The 25,284-nt window shown below is 37.0% G+C and overlaps 1 protein-coding gene across 19 annotated transcripts in view; it reads right to left on the bottom strand.

Moving 5' to 3' along the window:
* Nucleotides 1–6,238: 6,238 nt before the first annotated feature.
* The window catches only part of plcb4 (phospholipase C beta 4), a 263,855-nt gene continuing 244,809 nt past the window's right edge, over nt 6,239–25,284 (bottom strand). For 17 of the 19 annotated variants that reach the window (XM_062957597.1, XM_062957576.1, XM_008116150.3 and 14 more), the window contains 9 exons: nt 25,114–25,179; nt 23,778–23,893; nt 20,188–20,263; nt 18,311–18,486; nt 16,484–16,585; nt 15,014–15,071; nt 13,623–13,709; nt 11,113–11,149; nt 6,239–8,942 (listed from right to left, as the gene is read on the bottom strand). In XM_062957597.1, coding sequence (XP_062813667.1) covers nt 8,866–8,942; nt 11,113–11,149; nt 13,623–13,709; nt 15,014–15,071; nt 16,484–16,585; nt 18,311–18,486; nt 20,188–20,263; nt 23,778–23,893; nt 25,114–25,179 — 795 coding nt within the window. In that variant the 3' untranslated portion in view covers nt 6,239–8,865. The remainder of the gene's footprint in view (nt 8,943–11,112; nt 11,150–13,622; nt 13,710–15,013; nt 15,072–16,483; nt 16,586–18,310; nt 18,487–20,187; nt 20,264–23,777; nt 23,894–25,113; nt 25,180–25,284) is intronic. The other 2 variants (XM_016996125.2, XM_016996123.2) reach the window with 1 other exon arrangement.

Below are 25,284 nucleotides of genomic sequence, written 5' to 3'. Positions count from 1 at the left end.
CTTTTTTCCCTCCTTGACTTCAAACACCTATCAACCCTGGAGGGGGGAGGGAGGAAAAACGGCCTAACGGCAGTGACGGAACTCGCCCCTAAAGGGGAATGTCAGAAATTTTAAAACGCTGCACCGCCACCGCCAGAACACCCACCCGCTTCCTTTCCCACTCAAGTTCTTCCTACCACAAAACAGGACACAATTCAAACAGTCCAGGCAGATGGCCATCTAACGGCTGTACTATCATAAAATCAGAGGGTTCTCTAACACCACTCAGGAACAACCACTTCAACTTCCATCTACCATAACACAGGACACAATCCGAACAACACAGATGGCCATCCAACTGCTCTAATATAATAAAATCCTAGGGTTCACAGAGACCCCTCAGCAACAACCACTTCAACTTCCTTCTACCATAAAACAGGATACAATCCAAACACTCCTCACAGATGGCCATCCAACCTCTGTAATATCATAACATCCTAAGGTTTGGAGACACCCCTCAGAAACATCCAGTTCAACTTCCTTCTACCATACAAGAGGGCACAATCCAAACACTCCTGATTGATGTCCATTCAGCCTCTCAATAATAATAATAATAATAATAATAATAATAATAATAATAATAATAATAATAATAATCAACATCACATCAAAGAATCAAACAGTTACGATAGACCCCTAAAGACCATCCAGTCCAACCCATTTCTCCCATGGAGGACACAATGCATACACTCCTCGCAGATGCCCATCCAATACCTCCACAATAATAACAATAATCCCACCAGACAATCATACATTTAGGACAGACCCCTACACCCCATCCAGCCCAAACCATTTCTGCAATAGAGGACACAATCCAAGCACACCCAACAGATGGCCATCCAGCCGGTAAATAATAATAATAATAATAATAATAATAATAATAATAATAATAATATCATGGAATCCTAAGGTTAGGAGAGACCCCTAAGGATCATCCAATTCAACTTCCTTCTACCAATCCAAACACTCCTAACACATGGCCATCCAACCTCTACATAATAATGATAATAATCATAAAGATAATAAAAACAATAATATTCATAATACAACCATACAATCCAAGAGTTTGGAGAGACCCCAAAGGGCCATCCAGTCTAACCCTTCTACCATGCAGGACACAATCCAAGCACTCTTGACAGATGGCCATCCACCCTCTACATATGCCACAGCAACGCATGGCTGGGCACAGCTAGTTTGTTGTAAAACATGATGTTTTGGTGCTTAATTTGTAAAATCATAATGTAATGGGATGTTTAATAGGCTTTTCCTTAATCCCTCCTTACTACCCAACATTTTTGCTTATCCAACGCTTTTATTTTTCAGTGATTGGTGGGGGGGGGGGTGTGCCAAAATTCTGTTTGCTTACAATTGAAAATTACCTAGGGCTGGCCCGGGGGCAATACTGAGCAACATTACCAAAACGGAAAGAAAATATGCATCAATGCAGCATAATGGTAAGAATATGGCATTTGAGAAAGCCATTGTTCAAGGCTTTTGTCTGCCTCGAACAATGAAATCCACAAGGTGAACCCCAGTCAGTCACTCTCTCTCTGAATTATCAAACAGCCATTTTGCAAGGATAAGATGGGAAAGAGGAAAACCTGCCTGCATAGTCTGAGCTTAAAGGTTTGAACAAAAATAACTAGTTAGTAAATAACTAATAAATGCCATGAGGGATTGTAAGGTGTAAGTATAGACACAAGCTATGTTCTAGAAAAATATGGCCATGCATGCACACACTTTCAGGATGCTGCAAACAATGGGGTTTTGCATACCCTGGATGAAATGATCTCCCTGGACAATATATTGTATCGTATTGTTCCATGGAGTTGTAGGCAAAGAGATGTTGGTTGACAATGTTAGAGCCTGGTGATCATTAGAAAAATTCTTTTGTTTTGTTTTGTAAGTGTGTGTGTGTTTGGAATCAAGGGATAAAATATAAAGTATTTTTCATGAAAAAAGAAAACTGTCTTCCAAAACACATGATGCAAGTATGCACCTCCTCTTATCCAAGGCAGTAACAGGCCAGGTCTCGCAAAGTGTTATCAAAGATGGAGGCTTTGTCAGCCAGTATTCATCTGTTGGCTAATATGGCTATTCATTTTACGAATGAGGATCACTCACCTAGAATTGCACGCAACACCAATTCAACAGAAACCTCTCATATTTTAAATATTTAAGTCAATATGCTCATGTCTATAGACACTCCTCCAGTTCTGTTAAACTATGTTACATTATGATCCACTTGAATTACACTTGTTAAAACATTAAATACACAAAGTGCAACTTTTAATATTAACTGACTTACTTCTAAGAGACAATAAATTACCAGTGGAACAGCTACATCTTTGCTAAATAGGATTTGAATCTATGGAAAGAAAGAAAGAAAGAAAGAAAGAAAGAAAGAAAGAAAGAAAGAAAGAAAGAAAGAAAGAAAGAAAGAAAGGAAGGAAGGGAGGGAAGAAAGGAAGAAAGAAAGGATCAAGTGAACATGTCCTGATCCTTCTCTGGGCAGCTGAATGCGGCAGTTGGAAGAAAGGCTATTGGTTTCTATTGACTGAAGGCTAGCTGTGATTTACAATGCAATTTCCAAACTTGATGGAGTGGAACTGAAATCTCCAGGTCTTGTCACACTGTGAAGATGGTGGAAAGAATGAACTTCTGTACTCACAATGCCTCACTTTGGTATAGGACAAAGCATTTTTTAAGATTCCTAACAGGAAGTATCCATAAATTTGATCTTACCATTTATGAGCATGCCTGAGCTCAATTATAGTAATATCAGTGGGTTAACATGGAAATCTTTACTCTAGAGGAGGGAGATAGAGGGTCAAAAACATCAAGTAGATATGAAAGGAACAAAGGCTTCTGAGAGGTAAATTGCTTTGATAATTATAGGAGACAACCCCATGATTGGTTCTCCCTAGGGTTGCAATATACTAGAAATGACTTAAATGCAAACTACTACTGCTACTATTACTCATACTATAGGACTTCTGTGACATTTCTGTTGCTAAAGGAAGATTATGGGAAATATCTTTGCATTGGTATAAATGAAGATACATTTGCCTTTGTGCTGCATTACCCCAATTAGCTGGATCCCCAATACTTGTTCTAGAGTGGGGGAAGGACAGTCATTGGGAGGAAAAGGAGGAATCAAGACAGTTCATTTTATTCAGTAATAACAAAAGAATAGAATTTCCAATTTGGATTTTTAAAAAAGCAAACAAACAAGCCATAGCAGCATAATATCCCTTGCTTGGGGATAATAAAATTAACTCTCCCCATCCCAATCTCCTCTCAAGTTTAATTTACACAGTTAAATCATACATAGGAATAAGTCAAAAGCATCAATAGCAATTGATCCATGATTTTTAAGGGTTTTTGAGAGCTGCATTTGCTGAGACATATGGCATTATTTTAGACAGTATTAGAATCTTTTGACTTACAGTAGACAGCAACATTAAAAAGATCTTAAATAGAAAAAACAAGCAAAAAACTACCTGCCTTGTGTTGGTTTAAGACTATGAATCTTATATGAGAAGCCAGATCTGGCCACGGTGGTACATGCCTTAGTTACATCCTATCTGGATTATTGTAACACACTCTATGTGAAGCTGCGTTTGAAGAGAACTTGGAAACTTCAGCTGGTCCAAAGAGCTACAGCCAGGTTGCTCACTGGGGCTGGCTACAGGGAGCAGATAACCCACTGTTTAAGCAGCTTCACTGGTTCCCAGTCTGTTTCTGGGCACAATTCAAAGTGCTGGTTATGACTTCAGGGGCGATAAAGTGGGCTATTATTATTATTATTATTATTATTATTATTATTATTATTATTATTAAGGATAATAATAATATACCTGGAATTACTTGAATATACATCATAGATTCCTCTTTCCTAACCACCCTAATGTAGATATCTTCTCTAAATTGAGCTAAGTAAAAGGGTATTGAGATTGACACTAGGGATCTCCTTCCCATTAGAGACCTTGCAAAATTCTTGTCTGAACATTCTCTTGTGAGATCTGTTACCAAGTGATAGAGAACATGTTCTAATCAACATCTTCACATGGGTTGTGGTACCCTCCCAGACAGAAGAGGCCATTCTGGTCAAGTGGATATAGAGCTAGGTCATGTCTAAAACAATTCCTATAAAGTCTTTTGAGATCTTCTTTAGGTTTTGGAGGCAAGTCTGGGAGCACTGGGGCCATTTCCATGTTCCCAAACCTGCCTCTAAGTCTGTATTTACTGAAAAATGGCAACCTAAATACACCTTTGTTTTGGGAGTGATGCTTTGGAAATGGAGTGGCTTAAAATCTGATCACATTTCCCTTTATTTCATAGATTTGATGTTGAAAGAAGGATGGGGTTCCAAAATCCATGTAAGACAGGTCCTTAGGATATAGTCTTATACCCACATATAACACTGAAATGCTGGACAGCATTATACAAGTTCACAGTGGACTTTGTTAATCTATCAAAATTCAGGATATTATTTTCTGAACTGGAAGCTCACAAAAGCCCAGGCATTTGGTGAGTGACTGTATATAGCCGGCATTACCTAGACAACATGCTGGATCCTGTTAACAATTGTATTGTATTGTATTGTGTGTGTGTGTCTAACGATATATGTTTTCATTTGGATTTCACATTTGTATCCTGTTTAAAAAACTATAACATTTTTTAAATGTTTAAGCTGCTTGGAGTTCTGAACTGGGGAAGAAAAGGGAGGGAAAGATTTGAAATAAATCTGAGAAGGAGATGAAGGTGGAGGGGTAACACAAAGACAACAATGGATGATGCTTAATGTAGAAGTGTGATAAAACCAGTGGAGATCTTCAAAGCATTCTTTTTTCCTTCTGCTAGGTTTCAAGCACATCAAGGCAAGTGGTTATTTAAATCACATAAGTAAGGGATCTATTCATAATGTGGTGATTCAGAGGAAAGAATGACTCAAATTGCACAATATAAAAGCTCTCAAAGTGTAATTAATCATCTAGATGGGATGGCATCTGATTTTGGCGTTCATGTAGCACAGTAATACTGGGTGAAAAGGAGAAGTAAAATCATATTGTATACTCAGTTTCCTACTTGTGAGGCTGGTAGTTTGGGCATGCTGATAAGAAAAAATACTATATACATGAAATGGACTAGACCCATGAAAAACTCTTTAGTAGTGGACAAGCAAAAACTTTCTAACCCCCACTTTCAATGCCAATCCCTCTCTAAAACGCACCTGAAAGTTGGGGACTATGCTGAGTGGGTTAGGCTTTATTGGGGGATTCTGAGGGAAACAATGGATATTTGTTAATGAAAGGTTAATGATAGGAAATGCAAGATAATGGAAAAGAAAAATGCAGGCTTTGTTTTGTATTATATATAAAGGGGACACTGACCTAGTTCAGTGAGTTTTTTCCACTGAAATTACAAATAGGCTCTAACTAGAGTTAACAGCTGCAAGCTGGTAGGAAATAAGTTAAAACCACATTAATAGATAGAAGCTGACCAAGATAGATTAAAACATTTAAAAATCATCACCTTCGGTCTGTGGGTACACAATCATGGGTTTCACTTTTGTAAATTGATTATTCACAGATTTGATTAAAATATCCTCTCCACCAAACTTGAGGTTGTCCAATGTGACTCCATTGTCAACGTCTACCAGAGATTGGCCACAGAGTAATGTTTGAGGACCTAGAGATTGCTAGAGAGAAATCATTTCCATGGAAGTTAACCACAAACTTGTGTTTTCCCACTTTTATGGGGGTTCTTACACCCTTAAATGCAGGGAAGGCTGACTGTAAGTAAGGTAAGGTTTTCCCCTGACGTTAAGTCCAGTCGTGACCGACTCTGGGGGTTGGTGCTCATCTCCATTTCTAAGCTGAAGAGCCGGCATTGTCCGTAGACACCTCCAAGGTCATGTGGCCAACATGACTGCATGGAGCGCTGTTACCTTCCCGCCGGAGCGGTACCTATTGATCTACTCACATTTGCATGTTTTCGAACTGCTAGGTTGGCAGGAGCTGGGGCTAACAGCAGGCGCTCATTCTGCTCCCGGGATTTGAACCTGGGACCTTTCGGTCTGCAAGTTCAGCAGCTCAGCGCTTTAACACACTGCGCCACCACCAGGGGCCCAAATTTTAGCACCAGTAAGTTACAATGACATACATCAAATAATTTCAACCTTGAGACCAAGATGTCAATTTGTTTGTTTTTATTTGGAAATCTGAAAAGTAATCTCTTGGGACCATTACATAACCATCTCTTTATTTAATATCATTTATAGGAATATGTAGAATCAATTTGTACAAGCATATACAACAACATGATTTTTAGTAAATGCTATTATAATCAGTTGTCTGATTTGTTCTAAACTACCAGCGTCCCACAGTCTTTTTTGTGTTGGTAGCACGGACAACTCCAAGTACAAGGCTTACATGCATGGTTCTGCATTGTTAACTATAGCAGGCCTTGATAACATGCAACTTAATACTGTAGCAAATTGATTTGGTATCTAACAGACATAAAAAGGGTTATTCTTGATATGAAAGTCTGAAAATCTGCATAAATATATAGTGTAAAATTAAATTAACATTTTTTTCAACTAGAACTTGAAGTAGTAGGAATGCCCACATAATTCATATACACATTATACACATATATATATATTTACGTTTTGTTAATTAATCAAATATTCTGTATAATACATTGACTTTGTATTTAATTACCAGCAAGAGAATGACAGTGTGGTCATACAGTATTCAATGAATTCAAAACCGGTGTTTGTACCACGTGCAAATCGAATTTTGTAGACTATTGTTATCAATGTTGCCACAGAAATATGATTTTCTACAATATTGTGATTGCATGTGTATAAATACTTTACATTTTCACAGTTACAAACTCCCTCCCTCTTTGCCCCTAACAGCTATTTAATGAAATTTTAAGCTACAACGAGCTGTAGTATTTGGGATTGGTAACATGTGGATCAAAATGAAACATTACATAGTATGTAAACATGTGTCAAAGTGCCCAAAACACATTTGTTTGTTTGTTTGTTTGCTTGAACTAGAGTAAGTAGATTTGGCACAAGGGCAATCTTTTGCCCCCTTGGCAATCCTTTCAGCAGCATTTTGCAGAATGTTAGTTTCAGTCCAGAGAAATTGATACAGATCATGCTGATGACATATTCTGAATAGCAAAATAACCTGCACAGCTTTTATACTTCATGCTTGCTGCTGGTTGCACAGGTGAGTTTCCCAACATTGCATATACTTAATTGCATTCCCAATGCTTCATGTGCCAGTCCATAAGTAGACAAAATTGCACCATCCATGCAATGAGATGGAGGCATCAGCAGGCCTGAGGTAAACTCAGTCTTTGCAGAAGTACAAAAGCATCTTTAGGAAAAACAGCAACACTCAACTGTGAAGGAAGTTGCTGGGCAAACCTAGATGGTGCCAACTCAATGAATGTTATGAAGGGGAGGGCTATGGTGGAGAAAGGAGATAAAGCTCAGGGTTATCTCTAATAGAAGGCTCATGGGGAAAACACAGCCTAGGATAGGGAAAAGCTATGTTAGAGATAAGTCAGTCAGCTGGCTGGTTTGGGGGTGAGGGTGGGAGAACTGAGTAGGATTTGGGGAGCTGAATGATTAATTTTATGACTGATCCAAGTATGTATTAACAAGACTTCCACATGTTTATTCTTTTTTATAACTGTGTCTGTTCTTGTTCAGTTTTGATACAGAATCTGGTCAGGCATACCAAGTGAATCCGCTGAACTACTCAGGGATCATCTTAAGACACTCAATCCAAAGAGGGATCTTGAGGGATAAGGTGAGGGATCCAGGGGTTGGAATTGTGGAGGTAGCTTGGAGAAGCGATCAATCACATCAACAACTAAACAAAATGGCTAAGGGGTATTTATCAGGCAAAACAGCCCAATGAAGACTGATCACTCTAGGTGATAATGAAATTATCACCTGACTATTAAGGAGGGACAGAGAAATGGATTTGGAGAGAGGAAAAGGAACGGAGTGGGATGACTGGAATTCTGGACAGAAAACATTTCACACTGTGATCATTTCTTGGAGGCCTCAGTTGAATTTCAGTGAAATTTGAAAATTGTCCTCATGGCCAAAAACAACAACAACACTGAAACAAAAGGAAAAGTTGATGTTCCAGTAAGTGAAGGTGTTGATTGTATTACAAGCTACTGGGGGGGGGGGGGGGGGGAGAGAGAGAGAAAAGAAAAAAATGCATGTCCCTTATCAAAGGCTCTTGTGACAGACTGCTCAGTGATTTTGGGAAATTACAGGACAATTGGCCCTCAAAAGCATAATATAAAATATCAGTTAAAAGTTAGGAATGAACAAGTGCAGACTGTAAGACTATAAAGAATGCTGCTGTGTTAGACTGGCATTACTCCTGCAACTTGGATAAAGAAAAAAATTATCTCATTGAAAGGGGAGCATTATTTTCTGACCAGAGCAGGATTTTAAAACAATATCCTCCCTTCTTCCTCCCCCTACTTTTCCTCCTCCCCTCCCCCACCCCACCCCTCCCCTCTCCTCCTTCTCTTCTTCTTCTTCTTCTTCTTCTTCTTCTTCTTCTTCTTCTTCTTCTTCTTCTTCTTCTTCTTCTTCTTCTTCGTCTTCTTCACACAGTACTTCAAATGTTACCAAAATATATACTCCAAGCTCTTTGTCAGTGATTTGCACCTACGCTTGACACTACATGAAAGAGAGACGGCTTTCTACTCTTCAGTGAGCTAGCTTTAGAAATACAAAAAAGAATTGCCGATTTTCAGATGTCAGTTTGCCTGTTATAGCTTTATACCACTGTTGCTGGCCTGCGGTCCATCTCTGCTTCGAGCTTCACCATCTGCTGCATCTCCTTTGCCTGAAAACCAGGACAACGACAATATTAACAAGACTGAAAATGACAGAGCAAAGGGGAAAGCGAGAGGGAGAAGGAGAGAAATTGTATATTTGAGACTACCATTTTAAAAAAGAGATTCTGGGCTGAAAGGAGGTATTATGGAAGCAGAATAAAGTTATAGACATTAGACAAGACATCTCTCCAGCATGCAGAAGGAAAGAAGAGATCCTTATTTGTATAAGAACACTATGCATGCTCATTCATTGAAGCTGCTGTGCATGCACATAAGAAAGAGGATAAATCAGGAATAAACTCTTCATTTTTGTGCACACTAGATTCAATTCTTCTGCTAAGCTAATGGAAATATATACTTTTGGAGTAATTACTGTTGTTATATTTATCTTTGGATATGACTAGACTGGCTCCCAACCCTAGTTTCTCAAGTCAAGACGCTGATGGAAAAAATATAAATGAAAACGTGGAAATGCAATGAATGGGTCAGCAAGGATAGTGTCTTTTCAAATTACCATTACTCCTACATGTTATGTCCTACAACAATTAAAATCTCCAAATAAAGTCAAGTTATCAACCCTTCTTTTCAGTGGTCTGCAAGAGGCTGTAGCAAATTTTCTGAAACTGTCTGAAGATGAGTGTCTCCAGAGTATTTTCTGGATATTTCCTCCACCCACATTTACCATTTATCTTAAGCAACCAGAATGTTTTGAAATCTATATATAGAGTAGGACTCGTGATGGGACAGGTGCGTGATGTACATATTTGCAGGGGAGAAGTGGTAAATGTAGGAATCCTTAAGGGACATCTTTGTATCTGTTCTCCCCCTCAAATCCACCTCTCTACTGCCTTCCACTGAAGAACTTGGATGGAAAATGGCCACAAGAGTGTCATTTTCAGGGGAAGATAATCAAATCTTGATCACTTTCCCTGCATTCTGATGGTAATGCCCCTCTATGGATGCTACACATGAACATTTGCATTACCTTTGCAAATGAAGACATGACGATCTGCACTTTATTGCTTTCATCAAAAGACAAGAACATCTGTGTACAGTATGCTGATATATTAATATAACCATAATAAAAATAGCAGACAATCTGGTTTTTTTCATCTCTGGAGACTAGAAATAAAACCTCCTTCCTCACTAAGGTCTTACATTAATTATGGAAGATATTTTATTCTTGTTTAGATATATTTCTGGGACTGAAATAATATTCCTCAACTATTTCATTTATCTTTCAGAGTCACATCATACTGGAGGTGCATAAATGCTATTTAATGTAAGTAATACTTTCCATGGATAGATGGTATCCAAACTAGTGTTGCCTAAAAAGGCAAACAAACTTCTACAACTCATAATCTTTGCCTGTACAGTACAACCTCCACATTCATGGAAATTATAAATTTATTGTGGACACACAAAATCATGGATGAACCCTGCTGAAATGAAAAACTTTCAGTAGAGGTTACAATAGAGTGTTCCTGGAGGACCTAGGAATTTTCTAGATCTTATCAGTTGACTCCATGGTAACTTCTGGTGGAAGCATATCATAGAATTGCCCGAAAGACCTAGAAAATTCCCAGATATAACAATTTTTGTTGGATGTGGTCTTCTGGGTGCAGGGATCATATTTTATTATGAACTGAATGCTGTCTCCTTTTAAAATTCTTCTCTGGTTCAGATTGTTAAATAAAGTTATATGCAGGCATGGTTGGCACTCAAACACCAAAAGCAAAATTCCATTGGTTTTGTTGGTGCATAGCCAGTTATTATCCGTTGACTCTCTGATCTCAGCAAAACTCTTGCTGATTGCTAAAAACCAGTGAGAATAAGATTTACACAACAATATTATGCTGCATGAATAAATAAATTTGGAAACACCTAGCCATGTTCAGTCTGTGTTGACAGCAAAACACCCATAAGCTACCAAAACTACACCAGATCTTTAAATGAAAACCTGAATGTGCATAGCACATCAATCAACAGATGCTTAGATTAGAAGCCAAAATGGAAGAACATTCCAAGAATGTTCATGAATAGTAAGCTGATTCCAAGTCAAGGGAAAGGGAGATCATCCATTATTGCTTATAGCTACAAGTTGTATCTCATACATTATTTATTTCAGAAGGGAAACACACTGAACAGAAAAGCTTGCTCAGTGTAGATCAATCCTACCTTGAATTTGAGACACTGCATTACAGGATTTCAAAAGCTGTTTGCACAAAAATAATAATAATGTCAAACTTGAGTAACACAACAAAGAGGCACAAATGAATGAAAAGAGAGGTGATAGTGACAAACATAAACAAGAAAAATAAAGATATGCATGTTAATAACACTTAAAGGTTATTGTGGGTTTTTCTGCTATCTCTCCATTTTTTTTCAGCCAATGAAATTTACTGTAATGTTTCTACACAACAATACTATATGTATCTACTCTAGTGCAAGGATTGAATTTAGTTGGTCTAACTCTCAGATGGACCACACTGTTAGAAGCTTATGAATGCAGGCATATTTTAATATTTAATGAGAACTCATTGAAGTGAAATTAAAAGAGCAAAAATAAATTTTTAAAATGGACAAGCTGACTACAGGTCTCAGTACAGTATATAGAATGGCTTCTTATTCAAATAAAAATCTGCTTTAAAATAAATGATCACTAAATTGCACAAAAATTATATAGACTCATGAAATATCAGCCCCCTTAAAGCAAGACATAATGGAAAATATGATTTTCGGGCACATGGATTAGCCAAGGTGAGGCTTATATGTTCCTTATTCCAGTGCACACCAAAGGGAAGACTTAAAGTTCTCCATTATATGAAAACTCAATTAACTCATAGTTCAGTGAAACTATGATCACCTCAACAAGCCACAATGATCGCTTGGTTAAGGTTTTCCACTAGATCTCAGCTAAACCTAATTTTTCTACAACAAAGACCTTGCCGTATTGACATTTTTGGGATGTTATCCAAAGTAGTAGTTGTAACTACTAAAATTCAAACACACATGCAAACCAGTTTTATAATATATAAAACACTCATGTGGAATAATATAAACAAACATATTACAGGATAAAACCACCAAAACCATAATAACACAACAAATAAACTAAGGTAACAAAAAGGAATCTAAAAAATTGGAACTACAAAAGGGTGGGGGCACAGAGCATGGTGTACAACCACCTAGATCAGGCTTGCATAACCTGTGGCCCTCCAGGTGTATTAGACTTCAGCTCCCAGAATTCTTGACCACTAGGAAAACTGGCTAGGGCTTTTGGGAGTTGGAGTCTCAAACACCTGGAGGGATACAAGTTGTACAGGCCTGACCTAGAAAATAACACTATTCCTTTGCTCAGTTTCCTCTAAAACCACATTGTTACCATTTTATAGATCTTTCACACTTGGGTAATAGCATTTACTAACCTTCAAAAGCAGTTACTGATGATGACCTAACCCAATGGTCTCTCAAATATGCAACAAAAGTTGCCAATCTTGCATAAAATTTGTGACTATATTTTCATTAGTCAACATGGTCTATCCATTTCAGACAAATTATATATCTTCAACATTTTGGATAATTTTTGTAAACCAACCAATATGGTTGATTTTTAAAAAAGGAAGCCAGGTGTTAATTTTTGTTGTTACTTTATCATATTCTCTTTGATTCTAATAACGAAATCTCCCATAAACTACTGGGGGAAGAAGAGAGTCCTGAGAGATCATCCAGAACTCAACAAAATCTGAGTACATGCATTTTCTTTTCACTCCTGGAAGTGATGTGAAGCTCCTTTTGGAGATGGGGACTTCTATCGTCCAGCTTACATTTGGACTGGTATTTTACAAAGTGTTTCTTCTCTGAACTGAACACAATTGTTTATTGAGATTCTAGGTAAATGAAAATCGTACTGCTCGAACTCTTAGGGTAAAGCAAGTAAGGGTAAACCTCAGCCTCCAGGTGTTTTGGGCTTCAACTCTCACAATTCCTATTTGCTGGCAGGCTGTTAGGAATTGTGGGTGTTGAAGTCCAAAACATCTGGAGGGCTGAAGTTTGCCCATTCCTGGGGTAAAGTGTGCTCTTGAGACGCATTTGCATATGATCTTAGCATGCAGTGTAATGTAGACTCTAGGCTCAGTCTCATGCTCACATGACCAAAGCCTGCTAAAAGAAACAGGGCTCGGCTGCTGACAGAGAGAAGGGAATACACTCCTTCTGTGATGGCACAAGCCACTTCTAGTTTCAATTAGTGGTTATACTGAATTTTTTACTTAAAAATAAATGAGCTTCTCAATCTTTTCTGATTTACTTCAGAACTGGAGTAAGAATATGTGGCCCGCCAGATGTTTCTGTACTGGAACTCTAACCACTTTCACCATTGACTATTATGTCTAGGCCTGCTGAGAACTGCAGTGCAACATCTGAAGGGTCACATCATCCCCAACTGTTTGAAGACAGTCATATCTTAAAGACTGAGTTAATCTAACCCAGAACTGTGTAACCTGTAGCCCTTCAGATATTGTATATGTCCTACAATTGCTGATCACTGGCCATATTGGTTGTTACTAAAGTGAGTTGAAATTCAACAATGTAGTACTAGAGTTTGCCACACACCTTGATATAATCAATTGGGACAACATGCTCCTTTCAGACACACATATCCCTTTCACAGCCTACCGCATGATTACCTGCTCATTTTGCTTCTCCAGAATTTCTAGATGTTCAAGTTGAACTTTCTTTAGCTGATCCATTTCCTTTGATTGCTTCATTGCCAACTGTAAGCAAAATAAGACAAATGCAAATAGGAAACACAAAATTCTCATAGTGATTGCCTGGGCTTTAAAACCAAACACACATCTTTCCCAAAAGGTTGCTTCTGCGGAAATTTGTCACGCTCTAGAGAGCAAAATGAGGGGTTCACACTTCTGAATAACACATTCAAAAGGTACTTTCTTTTTTTTGTCTTACATTACATACCATTTGCAGTTCACTGTATAACATAGAACTTCTCTCTTTGGCATGAGGAAGGAAAGAGCACCAAGATGTGGGCCTAGCCATATCATCATATATATAGATGAGATAGCTTGATCTGGATTCAGTCTAAGGTCACCCTCCTATGCACACTATTCTCATAGTACCTTGAGAGGATTCTATGGAGATTACCCGCTGTGTAGACATACTTAAGACTGAATTATATCTTTGGTATTATCAATAGTGTATAAGTAAATCATTTCTAAATTTTCATATCCAATTCAATGGAAACAAACTGAGACTAAAATTTGTCTTGATCCACCTTCTCTAACATCCTTCTCGAGAGGACTCTTTGAAATGTGCTGGACCTCATAATTGTTGATGCTGATATCTCAATGTGTACACAAGCAGATTTATTTTTATCTCTCCTCACCCTCCTATAAATTAAAGCCATGTTTCATTTCATAAACATCAGAACAAGGAAAACGGTTGCAGTGACTTCTCATGGGAATTGCTTTCCAATTGTGCTTCCATTTAGCCACCTATGTGTCTGTGGCTCCATTTGTTTACAGCCCTGATCAGCTGTTTCAGGATTTTAAAATGCAGAAATGCATTGGAGCAGTCCACACCAGCATGTAGGAATGAAGTCATGTGTTTTCCTTGACTACAGGGATATACAGCCATGTGAATATGCACATTTGTTTGGCCAAAATTGGATTTTAAGTGCATTTTTTAACATGTGTTTTTTCAGCTGTTAATGAGAATCAGCACACATTTTTGTTAAATGTCATTTAGCCACCCCCCTTTTATCCCAGTTTCTTCTGTGTTTTAGGGACTATGTAGAAGTGCACTCTGTAAGGTAGAACAGCTGGGGCTTCATCTTGCCCTTTCCAGTAGAATCAGGCAAAAATCACAATTTAGAAATCACAATTTGTCAGTTTTTTGTTGCACAATTTATTTTTCTTTCCATTCTATTTTCCTCTGTGGTCATATTCTTCAACCCAATCAGTACTATCTATTCTCAGCAAATAGGTGAGATTTAGAGAATCTTGGACAAGTATGATTGTTCAAGAAATACACTGACACTCATGATATCTATACTACTTACCCGCTTTCTTTCTTCCAAAAACTTCTTTGTGTTGCTGCTGTTCAGTTCTCTGACACGCCTAAAAAAGACATTTTTGACACTGTAGTATATACTTCTTATTCTTTAAAAATGGAATGACAACAAAACTGGGCTAGAATGTAATGACTATTATGTATATCAGAAGTAGGATAGAGAGAAAATTCAAAAACAATGACTCTGAAAAAGGATTTTTCTGAATATTGGGAAATAAGGAGAATTTTTCAATGACAAGAATGTTTGAGGTCAGAGACTTTTCTTTATAAGAAAATCCACATGAAAAACCCGCAAGAGCTACTGGTTTATAAAGAAGTTGACCTGCGCATTATAATATGTGAACATCTAGCTATCACATGGAGCTCCATTCCAAGGACCTGTTGAACAGCGAAATTCCATAAAAGCATATACCAAATAAAATTCTCTTCAAGGGGCTAACACATAGTGTAGTGCAGAAATCATATGCCTGTGAGCCATATGCAGCACACATTTCTTTGCTTCTGACCTCTACTGTCTCCTCCAGACTCTACATTCAAACAATGTGTTTTTAAAACTTAGAAGTGTAATTTTGGACTGAACCCTGAACCACCCCTCCACACACACACACACACACACATTTTGCATCTTAGTACTGTTTAGTGACTACAATATTTGCTGGTTATGCTGCAACTGATTATTTCCCAACGCAGGGAACTAAAGGAAAAGAGGATGTTATTCAATCTCTGTTCTTGTCCCCATTACCTGTACCAGGTTTTCACCATCAATCCATTACTCCCAAATTTCTCCAGAATCTTTCTTCTTGTTATCATTACTGTTATTATTCTAATAATGTTAATGTCTTTGCATATTTGTGTCGGAGCCGCTTTGTCATATATTTGCATACATAGGAAACTAACATTTCCAGGCAGTAATCCAAACATAGTCTAGGAAAAGCCCATCATCTCATTCATATATCATCTAGGAAGGTGTAAAGAAGCAGCTCCACTTGACGGATTTCCCTGATCTACACTATTCTGATGCACTTGGAATTTAAATAACATTTCAGGATTTTTGCGTATTCTGTAGGACCGGAAAATTGCATATATTTGAAAAGTGAGAAAAATATATTGTAAAAATGTACATATATATTTACTTGTGGGAGAATATTGTATTTTTTTCAATTCTAAGATGCACATTTTTCTTTATAGACATCTCTTAAACTGGGGTGCATCTTAGAATCGCAGGTGTATCATGTATTATTGTTGGTGGTGCTGCTGAAATTAGGGTGCATCTTACAATTGAAGGTATCTTACAATTGAAGAAATACAGTAAGTAGATTGGGGCAAACAACACAAAAGAATCTGAAAAAAATGAACACAAAATGATATATTTTCAGAAGGATGTTATAAAGAAGCTATGGATTTTTTTCTCCCACAAAAGATTATCCACACAGAGTAAGCACTGTAATGCAATACTTACCTCTCTCTTTCGGCTTTGTTTTTGATGGATTTGTCTTGGCTAATGGCTTTACTGTTTTCCATTGAAATTTTGGCTTGATTGGCACGCATTTCTTTGCTTTCTCTAAAAAATGACCAGATTTTTCCCCATTATGACAATTACATTTCAATCATAGGAGTCAGCACTGAGGAGTCTGGAAATAATGTACATATAGCAATGGACAGGGCCAGAGTCCAATATGTGTCAGAACATGCTTTTCTCAAACTTCCCACCAGCAGGATTTATAAACAGAACAAGATCTTGGAGCAAGATCTTCCATAGTACTGATCAGTTGTAATCATGGTCACATATAATTTAAAAATTCACTCTAGTTGCATTTACATCGAAATGTGTTGCAGGCCAAGTGTATTCAGTTGTCAACTGTGTGGCCTAGGAAGAAGCTATGAATTACAGCATGTAACCTAGTGTAATAGATAGAGTATAACATATGCCCTACTCATGGTATAAGTTATAAGGCAGAAGGCTAGATGTATTATAACAAGTATATGTATTATTTTGAACCTATGTCTCAGTAAAATGCTTACTAGAATTTAAATAAGATGGGGAAACAAACACTGGTGTTTCTAACAACATTGTGAGAATCAGCAGACTTCACTGGCAACGATTTTTTTTACAAGTGCATTGGTTGATAAAATCAGGAGATGAATAGTCCTATATAAATATCTTTGTTTTGTTTGAGTATCATAAAAGGTAAATAGTCAACACCTTTGTTTTGACTAGACAAGGGATAGCTTGGGAGAGTTAAAGGAGCCTAATCAGAGCCAAGCTCAAACTACCTTTGGGAATTTGCAGCATACAAAGAGATGGCTGGCATGTTATCTTCTAGCCCTACTATTCCTGACAACTAATAAACTGTCCAGACATGTTGAAAAAGATAATTCTGGTATGGACCAATCAGACTATGCAGAAAGAGATATCTGTCCTATTGTAAAGAAACGTTTGTAAAAATTACTTTCCTGAATGTTGTTATAATTTAACAATACTTCAGTAGATTAACTCTTGAATATCTTTGTATTCACAAATATCTGAATTCAAATGTATGACTCCTCGACAGCTAAATATGTATACCTGAATGGATCAGCTAAGTTATATTGTTAAAGATAGTAATGTTCCTGTATGTGTTAATGATTAAAATGTCTGTTAAAGAAAGAAAAAAGAGAAACAGTGTTTATGAAAGTACAACATCTTAATGACGATATGCTGTAATGTGGCCAGCAGGTAATGATGGAATCCCAGAGTGAATCCAGATAACCTGACAAGGATCCTCAATCTCTCAGCCTAAAGCTCAAGGAGCCCGACTTGTTTCAGTTGAACAAGAGATCTCTAAGCCAATTAACTCCTTAAACACTAACTAAACAAATTTGATAAAAGATTGAGGGGATTTTTAAGGCTTCCTGTAGATAGAGAGCAATATGGAAAGAGTTGGTTTAAAAAAACCCTACAGAAGCTATGTATGAAGAATGAATTTCAGCAGCAATAAAATTACCAAATATACCCAATAAAATAAAGAATGTATTTTCCCCTTCACTAATCACTGAAGTGATAGTTACCTATGGTAAAGCCTGAGTAAGAATTTAAAAATGTTTTTAAGATTGGTTTGATTAAGATGGCATCAACCAACCCAACGGACATTGAAAGCCAGCTACTTGCAATCCGTAAATATTTTTAAAATACATGTCACCACTACATTTTCACTGAACATACCAGCTCTCTGCTATAAACATGAGCTGAATCAACTTACAGCCTCAGAGACCTACCCTATCTGCACGAGAGGATTGAAACACCCACCTGTCATGGGAAAGCTTTAGTTGCTGGGTCTGCTGTTCGTGCGCATTAACTAGCAGCTTTTTTAGTAACTCGCACTGCTGGCTCAGATGCAAATCACGCATTTCTTGCTCTTCGGCACTATGTGTATTGATCATCTCTGACCACTCTTTCGTGTGCTGTGCCACAATTTCTTTTACCTTGTGGAAGAAGAATTGCATCAGTATTTTCCATGCTTATTTTTCAATGTTGTTAGAGGCCTAATTTATAGGCAGCTGTGGGAACAACTCCATATCTCATAACTAGGCACTGCTGATGACCTATCAAAGAACACAAATACTGAAAAAAGTGAAAGGGATGCTTCTGGACACTTCCCCTTATACCTTTTACAAAATTAGGATCAAAATTATGAATGTCATTTCCGCAAATTGTACTAGAGAACTGCATACAAAATTGCAGTCATAGGATTGATTAAACATGAAAATAATTCATATGAGTTGGATACACGTATAAATATTATTTGTAATTCTTCCTTCCACATTGAGCTTACTAAAAATTATGGATGCTATTCAATGATGTTTATTTATTAGTAGACAACACTTGGACTCATGAAATGAACACCATTCCATTTGCCCTCAGTTACAATCCCCAGATGCTTCCATGAGTTAATGGATCCTCCAGAACTCCATGGGACACAGTAACTAGCAGTCATGGTGAAATTAAGGTGTCTCATTTTTGCATAAGTAGAAGCACTAGCTGCTGTCATTAACAAAAATGTATGCCTTTAATAATGGCCAGTTTTAATATTCTCACCAGATTCAGTGAAAACCCATATGAATTTGGCGATGGCGGAGGTGAAGGCAGCACCGTCAGAACCTCTGTAGTTTGTTTGTTTGTTCTATTACTAACCAGTGAGAAACCGAGGTTCTATGGATATTTTTATAACCAATTAAAACAGTGAACATCCAAAATCTGTGGATTAGGAGAAAGATGTGGCATGTACTGCCCCTGCACATAATAATTCTGCAATCACTATATAAAAATGTCATTTAGTGTCTGATTTTCCAGCAGGACAGTGACTTAAAATTTCACTCAAGTCCTTAACAGCATAGCTTAAGCATCCAAAGAAAAGGGCAATGGTAGGGATTCTGATCAAATAAATGCTCCTGCAAGCATTTGGAGAGAGATTATTTTGAAACTTGTTTTCCCTGAAGTTCATAATGTAAATTCCCATGCAAGATTATTGAAAATATCATGTGTAAAATTATTTTTAGGTGATATGTCTAAGATGTATATGAAACATAAATGAATTTCATGTTTACACAGATTATGTATGTATAAGTAAATACACTTATTCCAAAATCCAAAACAATTCAAAATCCAAAACACTTCAAGCCCCAAGCATTTGGGGATAGTCAACCTTATAAATATTATTCCCATTTTTTTCTATTGAGGGAACACCTCCAATGAAAGGATTTGTGGTCATGGGAAGTTAGGAACCAATTCAATATAAAGGAACAACATAGCACAGGCACCCACAAATCTCCAGGTCAAGGATTCTTCTTAAGTTTGGGAGAATGCATCCAGTTCAATAACTGAGTTGCATGAAATTCCTTTTGCTCCTGGCTGATAACATTAAGAGAAGAGGGAATCCACCCTTGTCACCAATGTATATCAGCAGAAAGACCAGAAGGCAGTTCAGGTAGCAGAAGAACATAAAATAACTAGACACTTCTCAATGACAAACTTTGGAAATTCAGTTAAGCTCTCCAGTATCTAGATAAATCTATAAATCTATATCATTTGGTGCTACTTTCCTGTTGAATAAGCAACCATTATTTCCTAATTTTAGAAACACTAATGCACACAAAAGGGAGATATTAAAAATAGCTAATTCTTACCTTTGATTTGTGATCAGATGTTAGCATCTGTATTTTATTTTCTATTTCTTTTTTCACCTCAAGGCAATTATTCCCTCTAAAAACAAATGAAGAAATTTGAGACCCCACATTACCCCACATTAAAATTCCCAATGAAAAAAAAGGTCAAATGCCAGAACATATTTGAGCAACAGACCCCATTTTGCACATGAGCTACATTTTACATACTCTTGGTTTACTTATGCTTAACCTAAGTACTGCATAATTCAGAATAACAATGATTCACTTGCGTAGAGAATGTCAAAGGACACCTAACCTATGAATTTAGATATTTCTAATTTTATGTTTTAGATAACTAGAGTACATCAGCTGCATCAAGAGGAATCTGTTAATCCAACACTTATACAAATTTCTGTAATCCAACAGTTGATAGCAAAATCAGATGTAGAAATTATTTCCTTTAAGAATTTACATTCAAGGTAAAGGAGGGCAACCAATTTTTATTTTTGCCTCATTGAAGACAGAATACGATAGACTTCTTCTATCACCACAATGTGAGATTTTGGAAAATCTCTACTTGATGAAATGACAGTTAGGATGATCCCATGGATACAGCTCAGAGTGTTACTTCTTCTGAAGAGTAATATACACATTGCATTTTAATGCTGAGGATTGACAACCAAAGTGGAGTAGGGACTAAGGAAACTAGAGAAATGAGAAGATAATCTATATGTATAAAACAGCTTGTAACAAAGGCTTAGGACCAAAGCAAACATGATGAGATCAGTTATGTTTACTATTTGCTACAATCTCAGACAACCTATAAGGCCATGAGAGGTTTCCAATATCTTGGTCAAAAGGGATGGAAGAGTGAATTGCGCTGAACTTTCCTTTGCCTTGTTTCCTTGCACATCAGGTATTTCTCCATCATTTCCATCTCATTACAATTCTCTAAGTGAACTAGGAGAAAAGTGCTTAAAAAGATGTGTAGATGGTGATGGAGGTTTTGACTTCCTTGGGCCACATATCTATGTATGTCCAGGACAGGCCTTCCACCCCATCTCTTACACATTTACACATGAGGTACTATGGGCAAAAAAGGTTATCTAATTTCCTTATGTCTAGCTCAGTCCTTATGTGGCGAGGTTCTAAATATTCCACAGAGAAGAACATTTTTATTTTATTTCCTTTTTTTTTTACTGAAGAAACATGCTGCTTACTAATCCGTGAACCTGATTCCGTAAGCATCTGTGAATGGCCACATGAATGCACTAACTCACTAGAGACTCTAAGACATGGAATGGCATTTATACTGTTCAGCTGAAGTCCCTATTCAAGTGCACTAGGCAAGCAGCCCATCTGTCAGCATGGAAGAATATAATTATATTTTCCCCCACTGGAAATGGTGGAGCTTATATATAGCCATGTACTCTGTATTTCTTCATACAGCTTAATTAACTTAAAGGATTTGTTCCCAAATGATGGTGTGATTAGCCCTGGCTTGGTTGTTTTTTTTTTTTTGCTTTGTTTTTTTTAAAAAGGAAGTGTATTTATGGAAGAGGAGAGTTCCCACCCATAGCTTTCAGTACAATGCCTCAATGGAGTATGTTGGTGCAGCCGGAGGTAAGCAATTGTTGCCTTTGTACTTGGTTTGTGACACCCAGAGGCATCTGGCTGACTGCTGTTGAAAACAGTATGCTGGGCTATGCAGATGTTTGGTGTGATCCAGCAAGTTTCTTATAGTTTCATGGTACTGATATGCCAGGGAAATATGAGGCAGATTAAAGAACCATATTTTGAAAAGTGTGCACACCTTCAAATAAGATAGAATTCCTACGGTTTGCAATTTGCAGATCTTCACATGTTTTATGTTATTTATGCCTTTCTTGGAAACCAATGATCAAGAGAAATGAGTTCCCTCTTTTGATTAAAAAAATGAATTATCAATGGAAAAAGAAATACCTATCTCCTGTTATTCAGAGGATGGAGAACCTTACTATTTTTGACAACCGAATGTGTGCAAAACACATTTCAATTCCATGCAAGTGTTGCTGAGCCCTCACATGTAATTTCCAGTGGGGAAAGGCTCTGCCTTTACAGACTGTGCTCTCTATTTCTGCAAAGTACACACTACAACACAAGTGGCACATGGCCTGAGCAAGGAGGAAGCACTCCTCCACTACTCCCTCACCTCATCCACAAACCACCACTTGGTTGCATCTTCAAAAACCACATGGGTTGAGGTGAATGTAAGATCCATTCATTTTCGACACCCCCACGTTTTCATTGCTACCCAGTTTAAAATCTGTGCATGCCTACTATCTTTTGTGTATTTACTATTTAGCTCATTACTCTTTGAGGACAACAAGAGTTGAATATATTAATATCTTGACTCTGAAAGGTATTGTTTTTTGGTAGCATTTATGACTAGCAGGGGCTGGATCTACACTGTCCTATATCACAGGACATGATGCCAGAATATCTGCTTTACACTGCCAGATAATCTGGAATAAACAGATAATCTGGGATAGGATCCTGGCATATAGGGCAGTGTAGATCCAGCCAGAGTTGCTAGAATGAAAACTGGCGAGAACTCCTGTTTCTTTTTATAGAAAAAGGAATTTAGGCAGTTGCTACTTTTTGTACAACTAAGTAACATGCAACGACTACTGAAATTTCCTCTTCTATATATCTATTAAAGGTATAAAAGCCCACCCTGGCATCCCCAATTACCTCAACAGCTGTCTTAGTGGGAATAATCACTTTTGCTATGCCAAAAAAGTAAATTGTATGCAAAGCTTCTGTGATATTTCAGAATACAATTCAATGTCAAAATAACATGTCAATATTATCAGTCTTTAGGAAGAGAAAGACAATCTTTTATCTTCTACAAATATCATTAGTAAGTGCACTAATTGAAAATGATCTGGGGAAACCTGACAATGCCAAGTCAGATTCGCAAATATAATATTCTAACTCTTCATCAGTTACTCACAAACTAGCATAGATATTAGTTAATACCAGGCTCACATATGTCTATTTAAAGTCAAAATGACACAACTATGCCATTATTTGCTCAGGTATGAAAAGATGTAGGTTGATCAAGCTAATAGGAGTAAGCAATGTAGGGTAGAGGCAATGCAAAAGATATGGTATTTCTAAAATTTCACACAACTTTGTGCTGCTTCATAATAAAAGCAGAATTGTCCATCAAAAGCATTGAAGGCTGGAAATCATTCCATTAATAACAAACTTTAAAAATCATCAGGTGTTAACTTGAGGTCTTCCAAGTAGCCTTTCTCAATCTTAGACCCTTATATGTCACTGGACTAAGACATCATGGGCATGACAGCAAAGGCTGATGAAAAGTGAACTGCAGTAGCATCTGCAAGAACGTGGCAAGTTTTAGATTCAAACATGGCATTTTTTTCCTGAATGGCATACTTGAATTGTCTACTTAAATTCCAAATGAAAGAAAAAGTTTTGGATTTATTTACATACAAGGTGTGCAACCACATAAGCTTCTTATTGAGGAATGAGGAACAAGATTTAAAAAGTGAATTAATGCAACAGATACATTCTAACGTTTGTTAAAAAATCCAAGTCCATACCCTTTTTTCTTGATTGCTTTTTCAAGGATTTTCTCATACCCTAACTTCTCTTTGTCATACTGCGCTACCATTTTGTCAACTTGTGTGCAGTGCAACTTTTGCATGACACTGTGTTCCTGCAACAACAACAAAAATTAATACCTTGGGTTACAGTGTGCATTATGAAACTTGTAAATGTATGTCACAACATATAAAGGTCAGATTAAAACACACACACACACACACACACACACACGTTTTGATTAGTTTTTCTTATCTTTGAAATTGCATAAAGACTCTTTTACAAGACAGGCACATAGCCTCCAGGTCTACATGCTCCACTTTAACTTATGTGTAACTGAAACAATTGTACATTCTACCTCTGTTTGCCACACCTCCTCTTTTCTTGCCTTCTTGTTTTTTCTCTCTTTTATTTCATTGTACTATATAAAGTACTGTGCAACACAAATGGTAATACTGGCTTATCTCTTATTCCGAATTCTAAAATCAGAAATACCCCAAAATTCAAAATTGGTCATATGATGGCTCAACAGTAACACCGTTGCTTTCTGATGATTTGGAGAACATGTACTTAGTTTCATGCACAAAATTATGAAAAATATTGTATATAAATTATGTTCAGGCTATGTGTGTAAAGCTTTTCTGAAAAGCAAATTAATTTCATGTTTAGACCATCCCCAAGATACTTTATTACATATATGCAAGAATTCCAGATTCCAGAAAAATCTGAAATACATATTTCTGGTGTCAAGTATTTCAGATAAGGGATACACACCTGGAATATGCATAAGCTCTCTTAGCGTCTTTAGACTTCATTCCTAGTAAGCCCCATGGAAGCCAATGATATTGGCTTCTCAGAACATGACATTTGTTTACAAACATTCAGAGTTTAGATTTTAGTGAGAGGATAGGGATGAAGAACACCCTAACAAATCTGGAACATGAAATTTTTATACTCTGCATTTCTTTCTAAATGGAGCTCAAGGCAGTGGACATTTTCCCATGTAGGTACATCAAACAGAGAATTGGAGAAAGTACTTTATCTACTTCAGGCAATACAGACAGTACATCAGAAATATGAAAATTATGCATTGATTCAAAAACATTTAGTCACAATCAGTAGTGACAACTAGTGTTCTATTTTCTTACCCATACAGATGTAAGAAACCTTAATTAAGCAGTAAGTTAGGAACTACAACTATCCCCTATTTGAATACATAATTTGCACTTGATCTAAATTTTTGTTTTCTTTTTCCTGCTCTACAACCCTGTTTCTGAAACCAAAAAAACTAATGCAAAACACTTCATAGGCAAAACACGTTTAAAATTACCATACCTTTACATGTCTCTTCTTCAAAGCATTCAACTCTTTTTGCTGTTTTTTCAAATGCTTTATATATGCCTGCTCCCCATTAAAACAACAACAAAAATAAACCAATCAATGTCTCTTTAAGATGTTTGAAATTACAAGACAGTGCCTGCTGCAATGGCATATGCATACTTCCAC

Source organism: Anolis carolinensis, chromosome 1, assembly GCF_035594765.1.
Source record: "Anolis carolinensis isolate JA03-04 chromosome 1, rAnoCar3.1.pri, whole genome shotgun sequence".
Lineage (NCBI taxonomy): Eukaryota > Metazoa > Chordata > Lepidosauria > Squamata > Dactyloidae > Anolis > Anolis carolinensis.
Note: the sequence above shows the minus strand (reverse complement) of the source record. Positions and strands in the feature narration are given on the sequence as shown.